General features: G+C 43.4%; 2 protein-coding genes across 2 annotated transcripts in view; both read left to right on the forward strand.

Annotated features, from left to right (window-relative positions):
- Nucleotides 1-20,957, forward strand: part of LOC139541483 (sialoadhesin-like) — a gene marked incomplete at its 5' end in the record, with an annotated part of 28,117 nt that extends 7,160 nt beyond the window's left edge. The window contains 16 exons of the mRNA XM_071346168.1: nt 389-624; nt 12,578-12,648; nt 12,927-13,271; nt 13,456-13,674; nt 13,855-14,175; nt 16,526-16,756; nt 17,001-17,225; nt 17,365-17,685; nt 17,797-18,009; nt 18,162-18,431; nt 18,670-18,933; nt 19,042-19,305; nt 19,510-19,600; nt 19,708-19,762; nt 19,843-20,078; nt 20,819-20,957. Coding sequence (XP_071202269.1) covers nt 389-624; nt 12,578-12,648; nt 12,927-13,271; nt 13,456-13,674; nt 13,855-14,175; nt 16,526-16,756; nt 17,001-17,225; nt 17,365-17,685; nt 17,797-18,009; nt 18,162-18,431; nt 18,670-18,933; nt 19,042-19,305; nt 19,510-19,600; nt 19,708-19,762; nt 19,843-20,078; nt 20,819-20,918 — 3,462 coding nt within the window. The remainder of the gene's footprint in view (nt 1-388; nt 625-12,577; nt 12,649-12,926; nt 13,272-13,455; nt 13,675-13,854; nt 14,176-16,525; nt 16,757-17,000; nt 17,226-17,364; nt 17,686-17,796; nt 18,010-18,161; nt 18,432-18,669; nt 18,934-19,041; nt 19,306-19,509; nt 19,601-19,707; nt 19,763-19,842; nt 20,079-20,818) is intronic.
- LOC139568015 (uncharacterized) lies at nt 55-9,008 on the forward strand. The gene is made up of 5 exons (XM_071389678.1): nt 55-624; nt 1,181-4,146; nt 4,450-4,527; nt 5,380-5,442; nt 6,137-9,008. Exon 2 carries the CDS (start codon nt 2,105-2,107, stop codon nt 3,353-3,355), a length of 1,251 nt encoding a protein of 416 aa, XP_071245779.1. The 5' UTR covers nt 55-624; nt 1,181-2,104; the 3' UTR covers nt 3,356-4,146; nt 4,450-4,527; nt 5,380-5,442; nt 6,137-9,008.
- Nucleotides 20,958-23,580: the final 2,623 nt, after the last annotated feature.

Below are 23,580 nucleotides of genomic sequence, written 5' to 3' on the forward strand. Positions count from 1 at the left end.
TTTTCAGTTTATAACATGCCAGCACTCGTTTCATCTACATTATCTTTTAGAGAAACAAACCTCAGTTCTGACTGCAGCTGTAGGAATCATAGTGGTTGTTCTGGTTCTCATCCTCTGTCTCTCTGGCTTCATGTGGTTCAGGTGAGTGATCATTTAACGATTATTTCACTCTAACACTTTTTATTAACTTAATCATTGATTGATTCATTCATTCTTTCAAGAATAAATTCATTAATTAATTTAAAAACAGAAAGAAGGCCTCCAAATCCACCTCTGACACAAGAGACACATCTTAGAATGTACAGGTGAGTCTGTTATTATCATATTATGTGTATTGCTTTGTGGGACATTTCTTCTCATTATGTTGTCTGTTCTCTCTCTCCATCAGGGAGACTCTAGTCCAGTGTATGACAACATCTCAGTCATGGTCATGACCTCTACTGCAGTACAGACAGCAGCCACAGACGACCAGGATGATGTTCACTACGCCAGCGTCCACTTCTCTCGTTCCAAAAACCAGGAAGTGCCTCTGTACTCCACCGTCCAGCTGCATCAACCACAGAAACAGGACCAAGATGTCCAATACGCTGCTGTGAAATTCAACCTCCTCAGTTCTGCCACCCAGTGAGCATATTCTGCCATTACAACAACATAGAGTCTATACTATATAGAACATTGTGAACACAGACAGCATCAAGGTCATTCATATGCTGCTGCTTATTGGAGGAGAAGACAATGATGTCATTAAAATAAGCATAACAGTTGACCCCTAGTGACCCCTAATTGCTCCCTGAGAACTCCCTCCATCACTATCTGAAGGGTTGAAGGAGAAATCTTCATCTCAAATGACATTTCATTGAACTCATACTATGGTGGAACAGTGGACATTTTGAAAAGTCACAGTTTTAATGTCTGAAAGGTTCCAGGGGTTTTCTTCAGGCCAAACAGCATTTCCTGAAACTACAAACTCTACAATATACATCTCAAGACAGTTACTATGACATGTCTATAATGAAGGAGTGATGTGATGTGATGAGGGTTTTGAGTAACTGTTTTGCTTGCATTCCAAATGGCACCCTATTCCCTATTTAGTTCACTACTGGTCTAAAGTAGTGCACTATAAGGGAGTAGGGTGCCATTTGGGACTCAATTTCAGTTTAACGTCTGTTTCTTTCTCCAGGTCCAGGGTGGAACAAGCAGCTGAGGAGGACTCCTCTGTTCTCTACAGCACAGTCAACAAACCCAGAACCAAGAAGACCTGAACACAACAAACCCAGAACCAAGAAGACCTGATAACAACAAACCCAGAACCAAGAAGACCTGAACACAACAAACCCAGAACCAAGAAGAACTGAACACAACAAACCCAGAACCAAGAAGACCTGAACACAACAAACCCAGAATCAAGAAGACCTGAACACAACAAACCCAGAACCAAGAAGAACTGAACACAACAAACCCAAAACCAAGAAGAACTGATAACAACAAACCCAGAACCAAGAAGACCTTGTATATCTGGACCCGTATATTCAAACTAGTGGTATAATTAAGCAATAAGGTCAGAGGGGGTGTGGTATATTGGCCAATATACTGTACCACGGCTAATGACTGTTCTTCTGCACAACACAATGCAGAGTGCCTTGATACAGCCCTTAGCCGTGGTATATTGACCATATACTACAAGCCCAAGGGCCTTATTGCTATTATAAACTGGTTACCAACATAAAGAGAAAGTAAACAAATATTTTTGTCATACCAGTGTTCTATTGTCTGATATACAGTACATGAAATGAAATGCTTATTCAGCCAATCAGCATCCAGGACACAAACTACCTGGTTTATATAAGTATCTAATAATATACAGTGCATTCAGAAAGTATTCAGACCCCTTGACTTTTTCCACATTTTGTTACGTTACAGCCTTATTCTAAAATTAATTAAATCGTTTTTTTCCCCCTCATCAATCTACACACAATACCCCATAATGACAAAGCAAAAACAGGTTTATAGGAAGGTTTGCAAATTGATAAAAAATACAGAATTGAAGTATCACATTACGTAAGTATTCAGACTCTTTACTCAGTACTTTGTCTTTTTATTAAACATGATGAACACTAATCACGCTGCGCTTTGGTCCTCTCCTTCCACAGAAGAAAACCGTTACAGAACCACTCACCAAAAAAGGACCAAGCAGCGTGGTAACGGGCAGCAGCAGCAGCGGCCGAAAGATCGTGAGGAATGGACATGGGAGGATGTTCTGGAAGGCAAGGGAGTCTACACATGGGAGGAGATCCTGGCAGGAAGGGATCGCCTTCCATGGGAACAGGTGGAGGCAGCTAGGAGAGCAGAGGCAGCCGGAGAGAGGAACCAGCGGTATGTGGGAACACGGCTGGCAAGGAAGCCCGAGAGGCAGCCCCAAAAAATGTATTGGGGGAGGAACACGGGGAGTGTTGCTAAGCCAGGTAGGAGACCTGAGCCAACTCCCCGTGCTTACCGTGGAGAGCGTCGTACTGGTCAGGCACCGTGGTTCGCCAGCACAGCCCAGTGCGGGCTATTCCACCTCGCCGCACTGGCCTGGCTACGGGGAGCATTCAACCAGGTAAGGTTGGGCAGGCTCGGTGCTCGAGACCTCCTGTGCGCCTTCACGGTCCGGTCTATCCGGTGCCACCAGTGCCAACACCACGCACCAGGCATCCAGTGCGTCTCCAGAGTCCAGTACGCCCTGTTCCTGCTCCACGCACTCGCGCAGAGTGGCATGTCCCTAGACCAGTACCACCAGTTCGGGCACTACGCACAAGGCCTAATGTGCGCCTCAGCAGGCCAGAGCTGCCCGTCTGTCCAGCGCCATCTGAACCGCCCGTCTGTCCAGCGCCGTCAGAGCCGCCCGTCTGTCCAGCGCCGTCAGACCGCCCGTCTGTCCAGCGCCGTCAGAGCCGCCCGTCTGTCCAGCGCCGTCAGAGCCGCCCGTCTGTCCAGCGCCGTCAGAGCCGCCCGTCTGTCCCGAGCCGCTAGAGCTGCCCGTCAGTCAGGAACCGCTAGATCCGCCCGTCAGTCAGGAGCCGCCAGAGCCACCCGCCAGTCAGGAGCCGCCAGAGCCGCCCGCCAGTCAGGAGCCGCCAGAGCCGTCCGCCAGTCAGGAGCCGCCAGAGCCACCCGCCAGTCAGGAGCCGCCAGAGCCGCCCGCCAGTCCGGAGCTGCCCTTCAGTCCGGAGCTGCCCTTCAGTCCGGAGCTGCCCCTCAGTCCGGAGCTGCCCCTCAGTCCGGAGCTGCCCCTCAGTCCGGAGCTGCCCCTCAGTCCGGAGCTGCCCCTCAGTCCGGAGCTGCCCCTCAGTCCGGAGCTGCCCCTCAGTCCTGAGGCGCGCCTCAGTCCAGTGGGGCCATTTAGTAGGGTTGCCAATCCTAGGTCGTCGATTAGGGTCGCCGTTCCTAGGAGGCCACGGAAGCGGGAAATGACAATGATGGAGTGGGGTCCACGTCCATCGCCAGAGCCTCCACCGCGAACAGATGCCCACCCAGACCCTCCCCTATAGGTTCAGGTTTTGCGGCCGGAGTCCGCACCTTGGGGGGGGGTGGGGGTACTGTCACGTTCTGACCATAGTTATTTTGTATTTTCTTTGTTTTAGTGTGGTCAGGGCGTGAGCTGAGTGGGCATTCTATGTTGTGTGTCTAGTTTTCTTGTTTCTGTGTTTGGCCTGATATGGTTCCCAATCAGAGGCAGGTGTTAGTCGTTTGTCTCTGATTGGGAGCCATATTTAGGTAGCCTGTTTTCTGTTGGGTTTTGTGGGTGGTTGTCTTCAGTCTTTGTGTGTCTGCACCAGATAGAACTGTTTCGGTTTTCACGTTTGTTGTTTTTGTATTTTGGAAGTGTTCAGTTTGTCTTTTTATTAAACATGATGAACACTAATCACGCTGCGCTTTGGTCCTCTCCTTCCACAGAAGAAAACCATTACAATAGCTACTGTATGTGGTCTTTAGCAGTACATCCAGTCCATCCCTTTCTGACATGCTGCTGATGCATGTGATTGTCTTAAATCCCTGACTAGGCTACTTTCAAAATGTGTCAATCACTAAAATCACACTTCTTGTTTCTATGCACTGCTACAACGGTACGTTGACTCACTGTACAAGATCTTTCCCCTTCACTATGTAAGTTGACGAGATCATTAAATATATATGTGTGTACTGTATCATATTACTTTAACTTACATTTCTGACCTATAGTTTTGGTTTTGACATCAGGGGCAGTATTCATTAAGTGTCTCAGAGTAGGAGTGCTGATGTAGGATCAGGTCCTACCGGTCCATATAATGATGATCTAAAAGGCTAAACTGGTCCTAGATCAGCTCCCCTACTCAGAGACACTTTGTGAATATGGACCCTGGACTGGTTTAAAGTATCAGGTGTAGTTATTCACCAGCTATAGAGTGAGTTGTTGTTTATGTTTCTAAGACTGCAGGGTGGGAGATGCAACAATGGCTTTGAGAACAGCAGGAAGTGTGTTGGTGGTCTTTCTCTGGTCTGTAGCAGGTATGGTCTCATTCATAATGTTTTAGTAATGTTATCTTAATGTTATTCTGGTGTGTTCAGTGACATCGTCTGTTAGGGGCTTCTGCTTTTCTGGAATAGTTGTCTTTCACACCTCACTGAGTAACACTTAGGCCCTTTCTGTGGTTTCCATTCACACTCAGCAAGTAGAAAACGGCAACAAGGTATGGACAAATGCTGTTAGTGTGAGGAAAGGGGTCTGTAATGTAGAATGACTATAATGTGTGATTGTGTAGCAGTGTTACTGGGTCAGGATGTTACAGTGGAGCTGTCCTGCTCTTACACATATCCCAGTGGTACAGTAACAACTACCTTCTGGTTCGCTAAACATGATGCTGAGGGGAATCCTGTGACTCTGAGTGATGAACCAGACTACACTGGTCATGTGATGTACTGTAGCAACAAGAAGAATGGTCACACCCTGACGATCAGAGATCTGAGAGAGTGTGACTCAGCTACTTACAAGTTTAAATTTATAACAGATCAGACTGTAAGGAAATATAGTGGTGATCCTGGAGTCACTCTGACTGTCATAGGTACAGTTACATTCAATTAAGCTAAACTGTTGAATTCCATTTATTTCAGGAAAATTGTCTTGGTTTGTATTTACATCTGTATAACATAGGATTTCATCCATCAGTGTATTAGAGTGAAAACTCAGTGATAAAGGGATTTACAGTGATATTGTTTTTTAGTCACACTTTATTTGGATGGTCTGGATAGATGCTCTACAGATGGTCATGATATCAACAAACTTCCTGTTGATAAGTTACTGCTTTTATTTACTCTTTCTATTATTTTCACTGTTACCTTGACACAGCTCTCTCTCCACAGTGTCCATCCTGACCCTAACTGGGACACACACACCACTGAAAATGAGGACCAGACACTCTGGCAGTAAGTATGTTATAACATATTCATTAATGTGTTTATTATGTATACAGTTTTTGTGTTTGTTTGTGTGAGTGGGTAAGTGGGTGAGTGAGAGAAAGACAGAGACAGAGAAGAGAGATGAACACAGAAAGTAGAAGTTGGAGACTTTTATCTCCCTCAACAACTTTAAACATCTGCTATCCGAGCAGCTAACCGATCGCTGCAGCTGTACATAGTCCATCGGTATATAGCCCACCCAATTTACCTACCTCACCCCCCCATACTGCTTTTATTTATTTACTTTTCTGCTCTTTTGCACACCTGTATCTCTACTTGCACATGATCATCTGATGATTTATCATTCCAGTGTTAATCTGCTAAATTGTAATTATTCGATTTATTGCCTACCTCCTCATGCCTTTTGCACACATTGTATATAGATTATCTTTTTTTCTACCATGTTATTGACTTGTTTATTGTTTACTCCATGTGTAACTCTGTGTTGTTGTCTGTTCACACTGCTATGCTTTATCTTGGCCAGGTCGCAGTTGCAAATGAGAACTTGTTCTCAACTAGCCTACCTGGTTAAATAAAGGTGAAATAAAAAATAAAAAAACAAAAAGTGAGAGAGAATGCTATAGAGCAGTGTGTAAAGTGCTCATACTGTGTTTCCTGTGTCGCTGTCTCTTTCTGAGTGTGAAAATCTCCCCCTATTCAGAGAGATGCTCAGCCCTCCGTGTATCAGACCATCCAGGGGGAAAAAACACCACAGAACCTGGAGGGAAGAGAACCACCACAGAACCTGGACTGATAGAACCACCACAGAACATGGAGGGAAGAGAACCATTACAGAACCTAGACTGAAGAGAACCACCACAGAACCTAGACTGAAGAGAACCATCACAGAACATGGACTGAAGAGAACCATCACAGAACCTAGACTGAAGAGAACCACCACAGAACCTGGACTGATAGAACCATCACAGAACCTAGAGGGAAGAGAACCACCACCGAACCTGGAGAGAAGAGAACCACCACAGAACATAGACTGAAGAGAACCACCACAGAACCTGGACTGATACGACCACCACAGAACCTGGAGGGAAGAGAACCATCACCGAACCTGGAGAGAAGAGAACCACCACAGAACCTGGACTAAAGAGAACCATCACAGAACCTGGACTGAAGAAAACCATCACAGAACCTGGACTGATAGAACCATCACAGAACCTGGACTGATAGAACCACCACAGAACCTGGAGGGAAGATAACCACCACCGAACCTGGACTGAAGAGAACCACCACAGAACCTGGACTAAAGCGAACCATCACAGAACATGAACTGAAGAGAACCACCACAGAACATGGACTGAAGAGCTATGGCACCAAACCAAATCTAGACCTTACACCTCAATTCTCTTGCTAATATATTGTTATAATAACTTGAAGGTTCACCCAAATTACAAAATGACACATTGGTTTCCTTACCCTTTTAGCAGTCTATGAACATGGTATGACAGCAATCCATGCTTTGGTTTATTTTCCCCTGGCACTGTTACCACTTGCTAACGTTTTAGCATTCGTGGCACAAATCCCATTCGTCATGTGACTGATAAGCGGCATTTCTCGCACATAATTTTGAAATCATTCAAAAGTTTAAAAAAATGTGTTGTGAAGCTCAACAAAGTCACTTACAGATGATTTGAACATGATGTGAGAATGTTCTTATGTGAAATCTTAATATCAGTCCCGTGACTTGAATGGGATTTTTGTAAATGTGGGAGTGTTCAACATTGCAGCTGACTTTATAGGCGAGTCGAGATCTACAAATCACCTTGCATGATGAATAACTACTCAATATTATTTATAGATCAGTCAGTCAGTAACAATTTACCCATGATACATCACAGTTTTGATGCTCTCGAACACTGTCTGTGTGACTGAGGAAGGAAGCCCTCTCTGCATAAGCTTCTTGGTCCCTGACATAGAGTTGGATAGAGGGTACGTACATCTATGCATCTTTGTCATGACAGCTTCTGTAACAGAATGGGAAGTGCCATTGAGGGCTTTTTCCATGTTAAAGTAGTTAATGTCTTCTTCTTCAACTTCCATAAGTTTAATGACAGTTGGCAAACCAACTGAAACGGTGTATTCAATGGCTTTAGCCATGCTAAAACATGATTTGAAACAAATACGCCCTCTATTCAACTCTATGGACACTGACTCATTCAAAGTTTATCACCCACAGATCTCAAACTTCACACTCAGTGTGTTTATTTAGACTGACAGTAAGTTAACTTACAACACGTCTACCCTTCACTCTGTAAGTATGCTTGAGGATATCTTAAAATATGTAGATTTTGTAATTTGTTTGTAAACATGAACTTCTGTATCCTGTTATGTGCATGGCGATGCTATTGGAATGTATGTTGTATGGTTTTCTGTTATGTACAGTATACTCTGTAGATATATTTTTGCATATTAATCTGATACAGTATTGTACCTGGGGTTTCACATAAAGACTTGTACATGCTATTTTAAGGACTAGAGACATTTTGAAAATGGCCGAAAGTAAGAGTGAGAGTGATTTGGTGGATGCTTCATAAGAGCTTTAGGAGTAGTATTATCATGAGACACAGTCATGGTGGGTTATGTTTAGGAGTAGTATTATCATGAGACACAGTGATGGTGGGTTGTGTTTAGGAGTAGTATTAACATGAGACACAGTGATGGTGGGTTGTGGTTTTGTTGGTTTAGATGCACACACTGACTGTCAGTTTCCTGTTCTCCTTTCCTGTCTGTCCTCTAACAGGCCTCCTGAATCATATCAGAAATCTATATATGCACATTAGACTTTATAGAATATGGTTCTCTGTAGCTCAGTTGGTAGAGCATGGCACCTGCAACGTTATGGGTTTTGTTCCCTGGACCACCCATACGTAAAATATATGCACATATAACTAACTGTAAGTCACTTTGGATAAAGGCATCTGCTAAATGGCATTATTTATGGACAGCAGACTACAACACACTACCCAGTCAATACAGCAGGCTATGGTGATGTTCATTGATGCATCTGATAGATTAAGCTACTACTAGTACTGTACAACAGAGGAGGCTGGTGGGCAGAGATATAGGAGGAATTGCTGGAATTAATGGAGCAGTATCCATTCATTCTATTCATATTACTGCACAAATGAATAAGGACATCAGGACTGGAGGCTGCAGTAATGTTGAGATGCCAGTAGGGAGAGCTCTAGTCTAGAACACTGCAGTAATGTTGAGATGCCAGTAGGGAGAGCTCTAGTCTAGAACACTGCAGTAATGTTGAGATGCCAGTAGGGAGAACTCTAGTCCAGAACAATGGAACCTTCAGTACCACTTTGATGCAGCTGATGAGGAGTGTAAATTGAATGTGATTGTAGAATAGAATGAATGACATCATGGAACTGACCAAATGTAAATGGAACTTTGACCTGTTCCATGTAGAACTCAGAGGGACAAGGCAACACATTCTAAGATATTATAAACATTCCATATAGAATAGTCAACATATTGTTAACATGGTTCTGTATTGAATGAAAAGTGGAAAAGGGGGACATTTTGTCAATTTTAAAAATGTAGGGCCCATTTTAATACAGTAATCTTTCTTTTCTGATGTATTGGTCTGATTGTCATGCATGTTAATGTCTTAAAGAGGAAGGAAAGGACAGTTCTGCATCAGCTGCTTGTGTTCTACTTTACATATGTATCAACCACAGAACTGACACTTACTAGCAGATCCCACTCACTACCAGTAAGTTGACTCACTGTACAAGACCTCTCCCCTTCACTTCACTCTGTAAGTACTGTTGACAATATCTTGAAATATAGTTTCTGGTTATTTGTTTTTAGTCATTAGTCATATAATTGAGGGTAATGTATCATTTTACTTCTTGTTATGTTTTGATCTGTGTTTTGGTTGTTACATCAGGGTCAGTATTCATAAAGTGTCTCAGTGTAGGAGTGTTGATCTACATAGTGATGAGATGATTAACCAGGGTAAAAAAGACATGCAGACAAACCTTGTAACACTGCAGTGTGTGTGTGTGTGTGTGTGTGTGTGTGTGTGTGTGTGTGTGTGTGTGTGTGTGTGTGTGTGTGTGTGTGTGTGTGTGTGTGTGTGACACAGTGGATATACAGTGGGGAGAACAAGTATTTGATACACTGCCGATTTTGCAGGTTTTCCTACTTACAAAGCATGTAGAGGTCTGTAATTTTTATCATAGGTACACTTCAACTGTGAGAGACGGAATTTAAAACAAAAATCCAGAAAATCACATTGTATGATTTTTAAGTAATTAATTCGCATTTTATTGCATGACATAAGTATTTGATCACCTACCAACCAGTAAGAATTCCGGCTCTCACAGACCTGTTAGTTTTTCTTTAAGAAGCCCTCCTGTTCTCCACTCATTACCTGTATTAACTGCACCTGTTTGAACTCGTTACCTGTATAAAAGACACCTGTCCACCCACTCAATCAAACAGACTCCAACCTCTCCACAATGGCCAAGACCAGAGAGCTGTGTAAGGACATCAGGGATAAAATTGTAGACCTGCACAAGGCTGGGATGGGCTACAGGACAATAGGTAAGCAGCTTGGTGAGAAGGCAACAACTGTTGGCGCAATTATTAGAAAATGGAAGAAGTTCAAGATGACGGTCAATCACCCTCGGTCTGGGGCTCCATGCAAGATCTCACCTCGTGGGGCATCAATGATCATGAGGAAGGTGAGGGATCAGCCCAGAACTACACGGCAGGACCTGGTTAATGACCTGAAGAGAGCTGGGACCACAGTCTCAAAGAAAACCATTAGTAACACACTACGCCGTCATGGATTAAAATCCTGCAGCGCACGCAAGGTCCCCCTGCTCAAGCCAGCGCATGTCCAGGCCCGTCTGAAGTTTGCCAATGACCATCTGGATGATCCAGAGGAGGAATTGGAGAAGGTCATGTGGTCTGATGAGACAAAAATAGAGCTTTTTGGTCTAAACTCCACTCGCCGTGTTTGGAGGAAAAAGAAGGATTAGTACAACCCCAAGAACACCATCCTAACCGTGAAGCTTGGAGGTGGAAACATCATTCTTTGGGGATGCTTTTCTGCAAAGGGGACAGGATGACTGCACCGTATTGAGGGGAGGATGGATGGGGCCATGCATCGCGAGATCTTGGCCAACAACCTCCTTCCCTCAGTAAGAGCATTGAAGATAGGTCGTGGCTGGGTCTTCCAGCATGACAACGACCCGAAACACACAGCCAGGGCAACTAAGGAGTGGCTCCGTAAGAAGCATCTCAAGGTCCTGGAGTGGCCTAGCCAGTCTCCAGACCTGAACCCAATAGAAAATCTTTGGAGGGAGCTGAAAGTCCGTATTGCCCAGCGACAGCCCCGAAACCTGAAGGATCTGGAGAAGGTCTGTATGGAGGAGTGGGCCAAAATCCCTGCTGCAGTGTGTGCAAACCTGGTCAAGAACTACAGGAAACGTATGATCTCTGTAATTGCAAACAAAGGTTTCTGTACCAAATATTAAGTTCTGCTTTTCTGATGTATCAAATACTTATGTCATGCAATAAAATGCAAATTAATTACTTAAAAATCATACAATGTGATTTTCAGGATTTTTGTTTTAGATTCCGTCTCTCACAGTTGAAGTGTACCTGTGATAAAAATTACAGACCTCTACATGCTTTGTAAGTAGGAAAACCTGCAAAATCGGCAGTGTATCAAATACTTGTTCTCCCCACTGTATCTGAAAGCCCTTCAGGACAAGACTGATAGGGAGTAGAGTTGACATCTATACTGTGTTAGGATGTGTGTTTTAACTTTCCTACATCCATAACAACCAGCTTTCTAGATTTTGATACAGACTCCATGGGCCTCATGGGCCTTCACCACAGATGGGGGGGGGTGAGGTGAGAGAGTCACTTGCTGTTTAGACTCGCAGCTTTCAGGTAGAAGCTATATTGAACCTGGTGGTCAGTCTTTAGGCTGCTGTACAGCTTGACGGACCGTAGAGGATTGAACATTTATCCTCCTATATTTGGGCTCCTGAGAATAAAACAGCTTCAGAACAATCAATGTAGAAATATGTGTTTACAGTTCTACAGATCTGTTCAATAAGTTGTTGTTGATAATATACTTAGTCAGTTGCACAATTGAATGCATTAAACCAACATGTGTCTTCTGCATTCAACCAAACCCCTCTGAATCAGAGAGGTGTGGGGGGCTGCCTTAATCAATGTTCATGTCAGCACCACCCAGGATCAGCTGTTGTGGGGTGCAACTACCTTGCTCCAGGGCAAATTGGCAGATTTTTCCACCTTGCCTGCACATTTATTTGAACCAGCAATGTTTCAGTTACTGGCCCAACGTTCTTAACCACTAGGCTACCTGACGATACCGCTGACACACTCCACATTACCAAACTATTATGATGTTATTTACACACCATCCACTCAAGGCTGTGATGATGATGTGTTGTTATATCTGCATCCCAAATGACACCATATTCCCTATAGAGTGCACTACTTTGACTGGAGCCCTACCTGCTGCCCCTGATGGTTTGTATGTAGTTATTCACCAGCTATAGAGTGCACTACTTTGACTAGAGGCCTACCTGCTGCCCCTGATGGTTTGTATGTAGTTATTCACCAGCTATAGAGTGCACTACTTTGACTAGAGCCCTACCTGCTGCCCCTGATGGTTTGTATGTAGTTATTCACCAGCTATAGAGTGCACTACTTTGACTAGAGCCCTACCTGCTGCCCCTGATGGTTTGTATGTAGTTATTCACCAGCTATAGAGTGCACTACTTTGACTAGAGCCCTACCTGCTGCCCCTGATGGTTTGTATGTAGTTATTCACCAGCTATAGAGTGCACTACTTTGACTAGAGCCCTACCTGCTGCCCCTGATGGTTTGTATGTAGTTATTCACCAGCTATAGAGTGCACTACTTTGACTAGAGCCCTACCTGCTGCCCCTGATGGTTTGTATGTAGTTATTCACCAGCTATAGAGTGCACTACTTTGACTAGAGCCCTACCTGCTGCTCCTGATGGTTTGTATGGAGTTATTCACCAGCTATAGAGTGAGTTGTTGTTTATGTTTCTAAGACTGCAGGGTGGGAGATGCAACAATGGCCTTGAGAACAGCAGGAAGTGTGTTGGTGGTCTTTATCTGGTCTGTAGCAGGTAAGGTCTCATTCATAATGTTTTATTTGCCCTGTATATTAATCTACAAACATTTCTAAAAGGATAAGAATCATAATGATATTCTGGTGTGTTCTGTTAGGCGTCTCCACTTCACTTTAAATAGTTATCTTTCACACCTCACTGAGTGATGCTTATCTGTGGTTTTCATTCACACTCAAATCAGGAACTATGGCAACAAAGTGTGGACAAACCTTACAGTCAGTGTGAATCAATAGACCTTGTCTTCATTCTGATACCATTGTGTGACTGTGTTTCAGTGGTACTGGGTCAGAATGGCTGGAGTGTGACTTACACCACTCAGAGTATCTGTACCTTGAAGGGGTCATCAGTGAACATATCCTGCTCTTACACATATCCCAGTGGTACAGTCACATCAACCTTCTGGTTCACTGAATGGGGGACTGGTGTAGAACCTGAATATATAGATCAGGACCCAGAGTATACAGGTCGTCTGGAGTATCATGGGGATAAGGAGAAAGACTGTACCCTGAGAATCACAGACCTGAGAGAGAGAGACTCAGCTACGTACAAGTTCAGATTTATAACAGATCAGACTGAAGGGAGATATTATGGTGATCCTGGAGTCACTCTGTCTGTAACAGGTACAGTTACATGCTTTATACTGCTGGTCTGTTCAATTCATATCTACTGTCCATTTAGGTCTAGAAATTGGATTTGTATATATGAAACAGATTTAAGAATTAAATGTGTTTGAGAATGTCTTGCATCATGTGAATAAACTATAGAACAGGTGATTCAGGGTTTTAATGATGTGATCTACTACAGCTCTGCAGGTGAAGGTGACTTATTCAAGTTGGCCAAATTGGGTGAAAATTACCTGTAGCACCACCTGTACTCTGATTGGTAACCCCACCTACATCTGGTACAAGAACGGACACAAAGTAAAGGAGGACACTTCCAGCTCGTATTCAGACTCCTTTAGTGATGCAGACAGTTACTCCTGTGCTGTAAAAGGCCATGAGAATCTCCACTCTCCTGCAGTGTGTGAGTGTGGATTTAACTCAGTTTTTATATAACTTTTCAAGTAGAACTTTCTGTCTGCTAAACATCCCTCACAGTTATCTAACCAAACTGCAACACAATACCGGATGGCATAACTATTCTGGATAACTGCAGCTCATGATTCCACTGTGTAAATAATGCCCTCTTGTCACTGTGTTTCAGGTGTTCAGGGTCAGAGCTGCAGCAGAGTGACTTACACCAAGAGGAGAATCTGTGTCTTGAAGGGGTCAACAGTGGACATGTCCTGTACTTATGCTGGTTATTATTCCACCACGTCATCATTCTGGTTTAGAAGTGATAGGTTGATCCATAAGGACATAACCAGAGACCCAGAGTATTTAGGACGAGCCTTGGAGAGAGGACCCACCACCCTGAGAATCTCAGATCTGAGAGAGGAGGACTCAGCTGAGTATCGCTTCACTTATAAACAAAGGAACTTTGAATGGGGTCATAGTTTCCCTGGAACCAGTCTGACTGTGACAGGTAATACTGCACTTACATAACATTATGATATACTGGTAATACTGCACTTACAGAACATTATGATATACAGGTAATACTATACTTACAGAACATGATGATATACTGGTAATACTATACTTACAGAACATTATGATATACTGGTAATACTGCACTTACAGAACATTATGATATACTGGTAATACGCCACTTACAGATCATTATGATATACTGGTAATACTGCACTTACATACCATTATGATATACTGGTTATACTACACGTACAGAACATTATGATATACTGGTAATACTCCACTTACAGAACATTATGATATACTGGTAATACTACACGTACAGAACATTATGATATACTGGTAATACTCCACTTACAGAACATTATGATATACTGGTAATACTACACTTACAGAACATTATGATATACTGGTAATACTACACATACAGAACATTAAGATATACTGGTAATACTACACTTACAGAACATGGTGATATACTGATAATACTACACATACAGAACATTATGATATACTGGTAATACTACACTTACATAACATTATGATATACTGGTAATACTATACTTACAGAACATTATGATATACTGGTAATACTACACTTACAGAACATTATGACATACTGGTAATACTACACTTCCAAATCATTATGATATACTGGTAATACTACACTTACAGAACATTATGATATACTGGTAATACTACACATACAGAACATGATGATATACTGGTAATACTACACTTCCAAATCATTATGATATACTGGTAATACTACACTTACAGAACATTATGATATACTGGTAATACTGCACTTACATACCATTATGATATACTGGTTATACTACACGTACAGACCATTATGATATACTGGTAATACTACACTTACAGAACATTATGATATACTGGTAATACTACACGTACAGAACATTATGATATACTGGTAATACTCCACTTACAGAACATTATGATATACTGGTAATACTACACTTACAGAACATTATGATATACTGGTCAAACTACACTTACAGAACATTATGATATACTGGTAATACTACACTTATATAACATTATGATATACTGGTAATACTACACTTACAGAACATTATGATATACTGGTAATACTACACGTACAGAACAATATGATATACTGGTAATACTACACTTACAGAACATTATGATATACTGGTAATACTACACTTACAGAACATTATGATATACTGGTAATACTACACTTACAGAACATTATGATATACTGGTAATATTACACTTACAGAACATTATGATATACTGGTAATACTACACATACATAACATTATGATATACTGGCGATACTACACTTACAGAACATGATGATATACTGGTAATACTACACTTACAGAACATTATGATATACTGGTAATACTACACATACAGAACATTATGATATACTGGTAATACTACACTTACAGAACATTATGACATACTGGTAATACTACACTTACAGAACATTATGACATACTGGTAATACTACACTTCCAAATCATTATGATATACTGGTAATACTACACTTACAGAACATTATGATATACTGGTAATACTACACATACAGAACATGATGATATACTGGTAATACTACACTTCCAAATCATTATGATATACTGGTAATACTACACTTACAGAACATTATGATATACTGGTAATACTGCACTTACATACCATTATGATATACTGGTTATACTACACGTACAGACCATTATGATATACTGGTAATACTACACTTACAGAACATTATGATATACTGGTAATACTACACGTACAGAACATTATGATATACTGGTAATACTCCACTTACAGAACATTATGATATACTGGTAATACTACACTTACAGAACATTATGATATACTGGTCAAACTACACTTACAGAACATTATGATATACTGGTAATACTACACTTATATAACATTATGATATACTGGTAATACTACACTTACAGAACATTATGATATACTGGTAATACTACACGTACAGAACAATATGATATACTGGTAATACTACACTTACAGAACATTATGATATACTGGTAATACTACACTTACAGAACATTATGATATACTGGTAATACTACACTTACAGAACATTATGATATACTGGTAATACTACACTTACAGAACATTATGATATACTGGTAATACTACACTTACAGAACATTATGATATACTGGTAATACTACATTTACAGAACATTATGATATACTGGTAATACTACACTTACAGAACATTATGATATACTGTAACTACTTTATCTCTAGTAGTAGGAGGTGGAATTGATGGGTTGTTATTTTATGTTTTATTCTCTCTTCATTCAGACCTGCAGGTCAAAGTGACTCTTGCTGCAGAGGGACAGAGAACACTGACCTGTAGCACCACCTGTACTCTGACTGACAACCCCACCTACATCTGGTACAAGAACGGACAACGTCTAGATGAGTCCACTTCCCAACAAGACTCTAGTAATATGCTGGTGGTCTTGGATTCTTCTGTGAACATTTACTCCTGTGCTGTTGAAGGCCATGAGGGTCTCCACTCTCCTGTAGTTTGTGAGTATCAATGAAAGTAGGATTCAACTTTAGAAGTATCAATCATTTAAGGTCAATGAGAAGGGTAATACTTTACCTTTACTTTATCAATATTCATCATTGCATAGAAATTACAGACAATGTCATAGATGTATGTACTCTGTCACAGGTAACACTGCACAGCACATTATACAGTGTTGAAGAGTCAGGAAATGAATCATTAATTCTAAACAATGTACTCTGTATTTACTCCCCTTTAATTCAGGTTTTCAGGTGAATGTGACTCCTAAACAGATTTCAGAGTATAAGACACTGACCTGTAGCACCACCTGTATTCTGACTGGTAACCCCACCTACATCTGGTACAAGAATGGACAACATCTAGATGAGAGCACCTCCCCCCAGTACAAAGACCCAGTCTCCAGTAACTATGTAAACAGTTACTCCTGTGCTGTAAAAGGTCATGAGGATCTCCACTCTCCTGCAGTGTGTGAGTGTTTATTTAATTAACAATACTGTTTAACCTCTGTGTGTGTTGGTTTCACTGTGTGATTTGAGAAGTTATAGAATTTCTAGAAAGAACTGAGAATATAATCCAGTTGACCTCTTGTTATGTCACTGTGTTTCAGGTGTTCAGGGTCAGAGCTGCAACAGAGTGACTTACACCAAGAGGAGAATCTGTGTCTTGAAGGGGTCAACAGTGGACATATCCTGTACTTATGTTGGTTATTATTACACCACATCACCATTCTGGTTTAGAAGTGATAAATTGATCCATAAGGACATAACCAGAGACCCAGAGTATTTAGGACGAGCCTTGGAGAGAGGTCCCACCACCCTGAGAATCTCAGATCTGAGAGAGGAGGACTCAGCTGAGTATCGCTTCACTTTTAAAACAAACTACTTTGAATGGGGTCATAGTTTCCGAGGAACAACTCTGTCTGTCACAGGTAAGACTGCAGTGTTTGATACAATTGTAAATCATATTGAATTACAGGAGAAAATAAATGAACCATCCTGTTAACACAGAGGTGTATGTGGTTTTATACATATTGTTTCAGGTCTGCAGGTCAAAGTCACACCTGCTGCAGAGGGACAGAAGACACTGACCTGTATCACCACCTGTAGTCTGACTGGTAACCCCACCTTTATTTGGTACAAGAATGGACAGGTTGTAACTGAGAAGACTTCCCTCTATTCAGTCCTCCCTAATGCTGTAGACAGTTACTACTGTGCTGTAAAAGGCCATGAGGATCTCAGCTCTCCTGCAGTGTGTGAGTACAGTACAATAGTACAGTATTCTACTCAGCAAGTATCATGTATTCAGGGAAAAGAGACATGTCTTACTTTATCAATCATTTTAGACAAAATCATTGTTTTACTAATTGTTAATATTACTTACAAAATGTTTGGTCTTTTACATCAGATGGCCCAAGGAACACCTCAGTGTCAGTCAGTCCCTCTGGTGAAATAGTGGAGGGCAGTTCAGTGACTCTGACCTGCAGCAGTGATGCCAATCCACCTGTCCAGAGTTACACCTGGTGGTTCAAGAAGAATGGAGGTGGCTGTCAGAGTATGACAGGACCACAGCATATCTTCAATCAAATCCAGTCATCTGACACTGGAGAGTACTACTGTGAGGCCCAGAATGAGATGGGGACAGACAGGTCTAGGACCATAAACATGGATGTGAAGTGTGAGTAAAGTACAGCTCAGTGTTTGAATGGTAAGGTAGCAAAACAATTATAAATAAATGAATTAGTCCTAAAGCATATCATCTCCAAATTAGTATTTGTTAACGTTTTGTGTGAGTTAGAGTTTTAGATAGTTTTATGATATTAACAGAGAATATATTTTTGACATGTCATTTGTAAATATACTACTGTCGTAAATATACTACTGTCCTACCCCTCTGACAAATTCTCCTTTACCAGATGACCCAAAGAACACCTCAGTGTCAGTCAGTCCCTCTGGTGAAATAGTGGAGGGCAGTTCAGTGAATCTGACCTGCAGCAGTGATGCCAACCCACCTGTGGACAAATACACCTGGTACAAGAAGAATGGAGCTTCACTGACAGGATCTGAAAAGACATACAATTTCACGACCATCAGCTCTGAGGACAGTGGAGAATACTACTGTGAGGCTGAGAATAAATATGGACGTCTCAACTCTTCTTCTGTGTCTGTGGACGTTCAGTGTAAGTACACCTAACCTCTTCTTTTGATCAGAGGATCACATATAAAATCATATTTCAATCACAAGTAAAACACTATTTAAAACAATGTTGTTACATATTGTCCACCAGACGGCCCAAAGAACACCTCAGTGTCAGTCAGTCCCTCTGGTGAAATAGTGGAGGGCAGTTCAGTGACTCTGACCTGCAGCAGTGATGCCAACCCACCTGTGGACAGATACACCTGGTACTTTCAAAATGAGACTTTTCTAAATGGATTTGGACAGATCTACAACATAAGTAAGTTCAAGTCTAAGGACAATGGACATTACCACTGTGAGGCCCGGAATGGAAGAGGATCTAGGAACTCTACAGCTCTGATGATCATTTTACCAGGTGAAGATTCATCTTATATATTTCAATACAACATTATGTTACAAACTAATATTAATAATTATACTTTGGTTTATCATACTTTGTTTTATATTTATATATACGTTGAGATTAGATCAGTTAACAAATGTTGTATTATTGTCCTGGACTATGTTTATTTTCAGTTTATAAAATGCCAGTACTCATATCATCCATATTTTATTGTAGGGAAACAGACATCAGTTCTGAATGCAGCTGTAGGAATCATAGTGGTTGTTCTGGTTCTCATCCTCTGTCTCTCTGGACTCATGTGGTTCAGGTGAGAGATTCTTTAAACGATTGTTTCACTCCAACTCTTTTTTTATTAGCTTACTTTGTTCATTGATTCGTTCAATAAATTAATTAATAAATTAATGTGCAAACCAGGAAGAAGGCCTCCAAATCCACCTCTGACACAAGAGACACATCAGAGAATGTACAGGTGAGTCTGTTATTATCAGATTATTTGTATTGCTTTGTGGGACATTTCTACTCATTATGTCTGTTCTCTCTTCCCATCAGGGAGACTCTAGTCCAGTGTATGAAAACGTCTCAAGCATGGCCATGACCCCTACTGCAGCACAGACAGCAGCCACAGTCGACCAGGATGACGTTCACTATGCCAGCGTCTACTTCTCTCACTCCAAAAACCAGGAAGTGCCTCTGTACTCCACCGTCCAGCTGCATCAACCACAGAAACAGGAAGAGGATGTCCAGTACGATGTTGTGAAATTCAACTGGCCCAGTAACTCCAACCGGTGAGCATATTTTGCCATGACAACAACAGAGACATTTCTAGAGCATTGTGATACCCCACAATAAAGCAGAAGTTGGCTTTTTTACAACCACATTTATATTTTTTATGTAAATACCATGTTATAGAAAGGTCCAGACACCTTTTATTGTGACTTCACTTGTTTTAGAGAAACTTTCCCCAACCAGCGATTCACTTCCTCATCCTCGTTGTGCAGTAGAGGCTCTGAAAAACATGAACAAATGCTCCAAAAACACCCAAATACGTCTTTTAGAAACAGAAAGCTCTCAGTATAGTGATGCAGGACTTTAGATGTAACAGTTGTACACATTAAATTGTGTCATTCCAAACTTTATCCACAACGTTAAATTCCATTGTGTGATTCGTGCTGTTTCCCCGTCCAACTGTTCTATTCTCAGTGTATCATGCTGCTAGAACGGACGAGAAGCATCGTTCAAGTCTCAACAACATGGAACATAACGTTGTGGATTAAGTTCTGAATGACAGATTTCATGTGTACAACACGTAAAGACCTGCATCACTGTAGACTACTTAGAGCTTTTTAGTTTCTAAAAGGATGTTTTGGGGTGTTTTTGGAGCCACTTACTGAACAATGAGGATGAGGAAGTGTATAGATGGTTGGGGATAGTTTATCAAAAATAAAATCTGTCCCTTCTATAACATACCATTTACATATATATTTTATTAGATTTGGTTGTAAACAAGCTATATTCTTGATTACAGCTCATTCATATGCTGCTGCTTATTGGACGAGAAGACCATGATGTCATTAATAAACAAAAGAGTTGACCCCGAGTGGCCACTAGTGATGTCATTTCCTTAAACTACAAACACAACAATGGAAATCTCAAGACAATTCCTGTCTATAATGAGAGAGTGGTGGTTTTGAGGAACTGTTTTGTGTTCCAAATTGAACCCAAATTGAATTCCTTATTTAGTTCACTACTTTTCACCAGAACCTTATTGGCCTTGGTTAAAGTAATGCACTATAAAGAGCCTAAGAAGGTTTTTTGAGGGGATGCAGGTTGGAGGGTGGTTATTGGGAGGGGGATACAGAAGCGGGGAGTGACTATGGTGGGGTGGGGACAGCGTCCGGAGCCTGAGCCACCACCGTGGTCAGATGCCCACCCAGACCCTCCCCTGGACTTTGTGCTGGTGCGCCCGGCGTTCGCACCTTGAGGGGGGGTTTCTGTCACGTTCCTGACCTGTTTTCTGTTGTTTTGTATGTGTGTGATGGTCGGGCGTGAGTTTGGGTGGGCAGTCTATGTTTTCCGTTTCTATGTTGGTTTTGGGTTGCCTGGTATGGCTCTTGATTAGAGGCAGGTGTTTTGCGTTTTCCTCTAATTGAGAGTCATATTAAGGTAGGTTGTTCTCACTGTTTGTTTGTGGGTGATTGTCGCTGTGTCTGTGTTTGTTGCACCACACGGTACTGTCTTGTCTCGGTCGTTCCTGTTCATGTGTTCTTCGTTTCATTCATTATGTATTCACAACCCGCTGCGCCTTGGTCTACTCACTCACCGAAAGAGAGCCGTTACAGAATCACCCACCAAACCCAGATCAAGCAGCGGGTTAACGGACAGCCACGACAGCAGCAGTGGGAAAAGGAGGATTGGACATGGGAAGAGATCCTGGACGGTAAAGGACCCTGGGCACAGCCAGTGGAGTGTCGCCGCCCCAAAGCGGAGCTGGAGGCAGCGAAAGCGGAGAGGCGACGTTATGAGGAGGCAGCACGGAAGCAAGGCTGGAAGCCCGCAAGTACTACCCTAAAATTTCTTGGGGGGAGGCTAAGAGGTAGTGGGCCGAGGGCAGGTAGGAGACCTGCGCCCACTTCCCAGGCTAACCGTGGAGAGCGGGAGTACGGGCAGACGCCTTGTTACGCAGTAGAGCGCACGGTGTCTCCTGTACGGGTGCATAGCCCAGTGCGGGTTATTCCACCTCCCCGCACTGGTAGGGCTAGATTGGGCATTGAGCCAAATGTCATGAGGCCGGCCCTACATATCTGGCCACCAGTACGTCTCCTTGGGCCGGCTTACATGGCACCAGCCTTACGCATGGTGTCCCCGGTTCGCCAACACAGCCCAGTGCGGGTTATTCCACCTCCCCGCACTGGACGGGCTACGGGGAGCATGCAACCAGGTAAGGTTGGGCAGGCTCAGTGCTCAAGGGAGCCAGTACGCCTACACGGTCCGGTATTTCCGGCGCTACCTCCTCGCCCCAGCCCAGTACCACCAGTTCCGGCACCACGCACTAAGCCACCTGTGCGTCTCCAGAGCCCTGTTCCTCCTCCACGCACTCTCCCTATGATGCGTGTCTCCAGCCCAGTGCCTCCAGTTCCGGCACCACGCACTAAGCCATCTGTGCGTCTCCAGAGCCCTGTACGCACTGTTCCTTCTCCCCACACTCGCCCTGAGGTGCGTGCCCTCAGCCCAGTACCTCCAGTTCCGGTACCACGCACCAGGCCTCTAGTGCGCTTCGAGAGGTCAGTGTGCCCTGTTCCTGCTCCCCGCACTAGCCTTGAAGTGCGTGCCGTCATCCCGGTACCTCCAGTTCCGGCACCACGCACCAGGCCTACTGTGCGCCTCAGCAGGGCAGAGTCGGCCGTCTGCCCAACGCCTTCTGCACTGCCTGTCTGCCCAGCGCCGTCTGAGCCATCTGTCTGCCCAGCGCCGTCTGAGCCATCTGTCTGCCCAGCGCCGTCTGAGTCATCTGTCTGCCCAGCGCCGTCTGAGTCATCTGTCTGCCCAGCGCCGTCTGAGTCATCTGTCTGCCCAGCGCCGTCTGAGCCATCTGTCTGCCCAGCGCCGTCTGAGCCATCTGTCTGCCCAGCGCCGTCTGAGCCATCTGTCTGCCCAGCGCCGTCTGAGCCATCTGTCTGCCCAGCGCCGTCTGAGCCATCTGTCTGCCCAGCGCCGTCTGAGCCATCTGTCTGCCCAGCGCCGTCTGAGCCATCTGTCTGCCCAGCGCCGTCTGAGCCATCTGTCTGCCCAGCGCCGTCTGAGCCATCTGTCTGCCCAGCGCCGTCTGAGCCATCTGTCTGCCCAGCGCCGTCTGAGCCATCTGTTTGCCAAGCGCCTTCTGAGCCATCCGTCTGCCACGAGCCATTAGAGCCGCCCGTCTGTCCCGAGCCATTAGAGCCGTCCATCAGTCAGGAGCCGCTAGAGCCGTCCGTCAGTCAGGAGCCGCCAGAGCCGCCAGCCAGTCAGGAGCCGCCAGAGCCGCCCATCAGTCAGGAGCTGCCAGAGACGCCAGCCAGTCAGGAGCTGCCAGAGACGCCAGCCAGTCAGGAGCTGCCAGAGACGCCAGCCAGTCAGGAGCTGCCAGAGACGCCAGCCAGTCAGGAGCTGCCAGAGACGCCAGCCAGTCAGGAGCTGCCAGAGACGTCAGCCAGTCAGGAGCTGCCAGAGACGCCAGCCAGTCAGGAGCTGTCAGAGCTGCCCTACAGTCATGAGCTGCCCTACAGTCATGAGCTGCCCTACAGTCATGAG

The sequence above is a fragment of the Salvelinus alpinus genome, chromosome 2 (assembly GCF_045679555.1).
Source record: "Salvelinus alpinus chromosome 2, SLU_Salpinus.1, whole genome shotgun sequence".
NCBI lineage: Eukaryota > Metazoa > Chordata > Actinopteri > Salmoniformes > Salmonidae > Salvelinus > Salvelinus alpinus.

Coding starts and splice junctions, on each gene's coding strand:
- LOC139568015 (XM_071389678.1), top strand. CDS start 2,105: ATGATGAACACTAATCACGCTGCGCTTTGGTCCTCTCCTTCCACAGAA.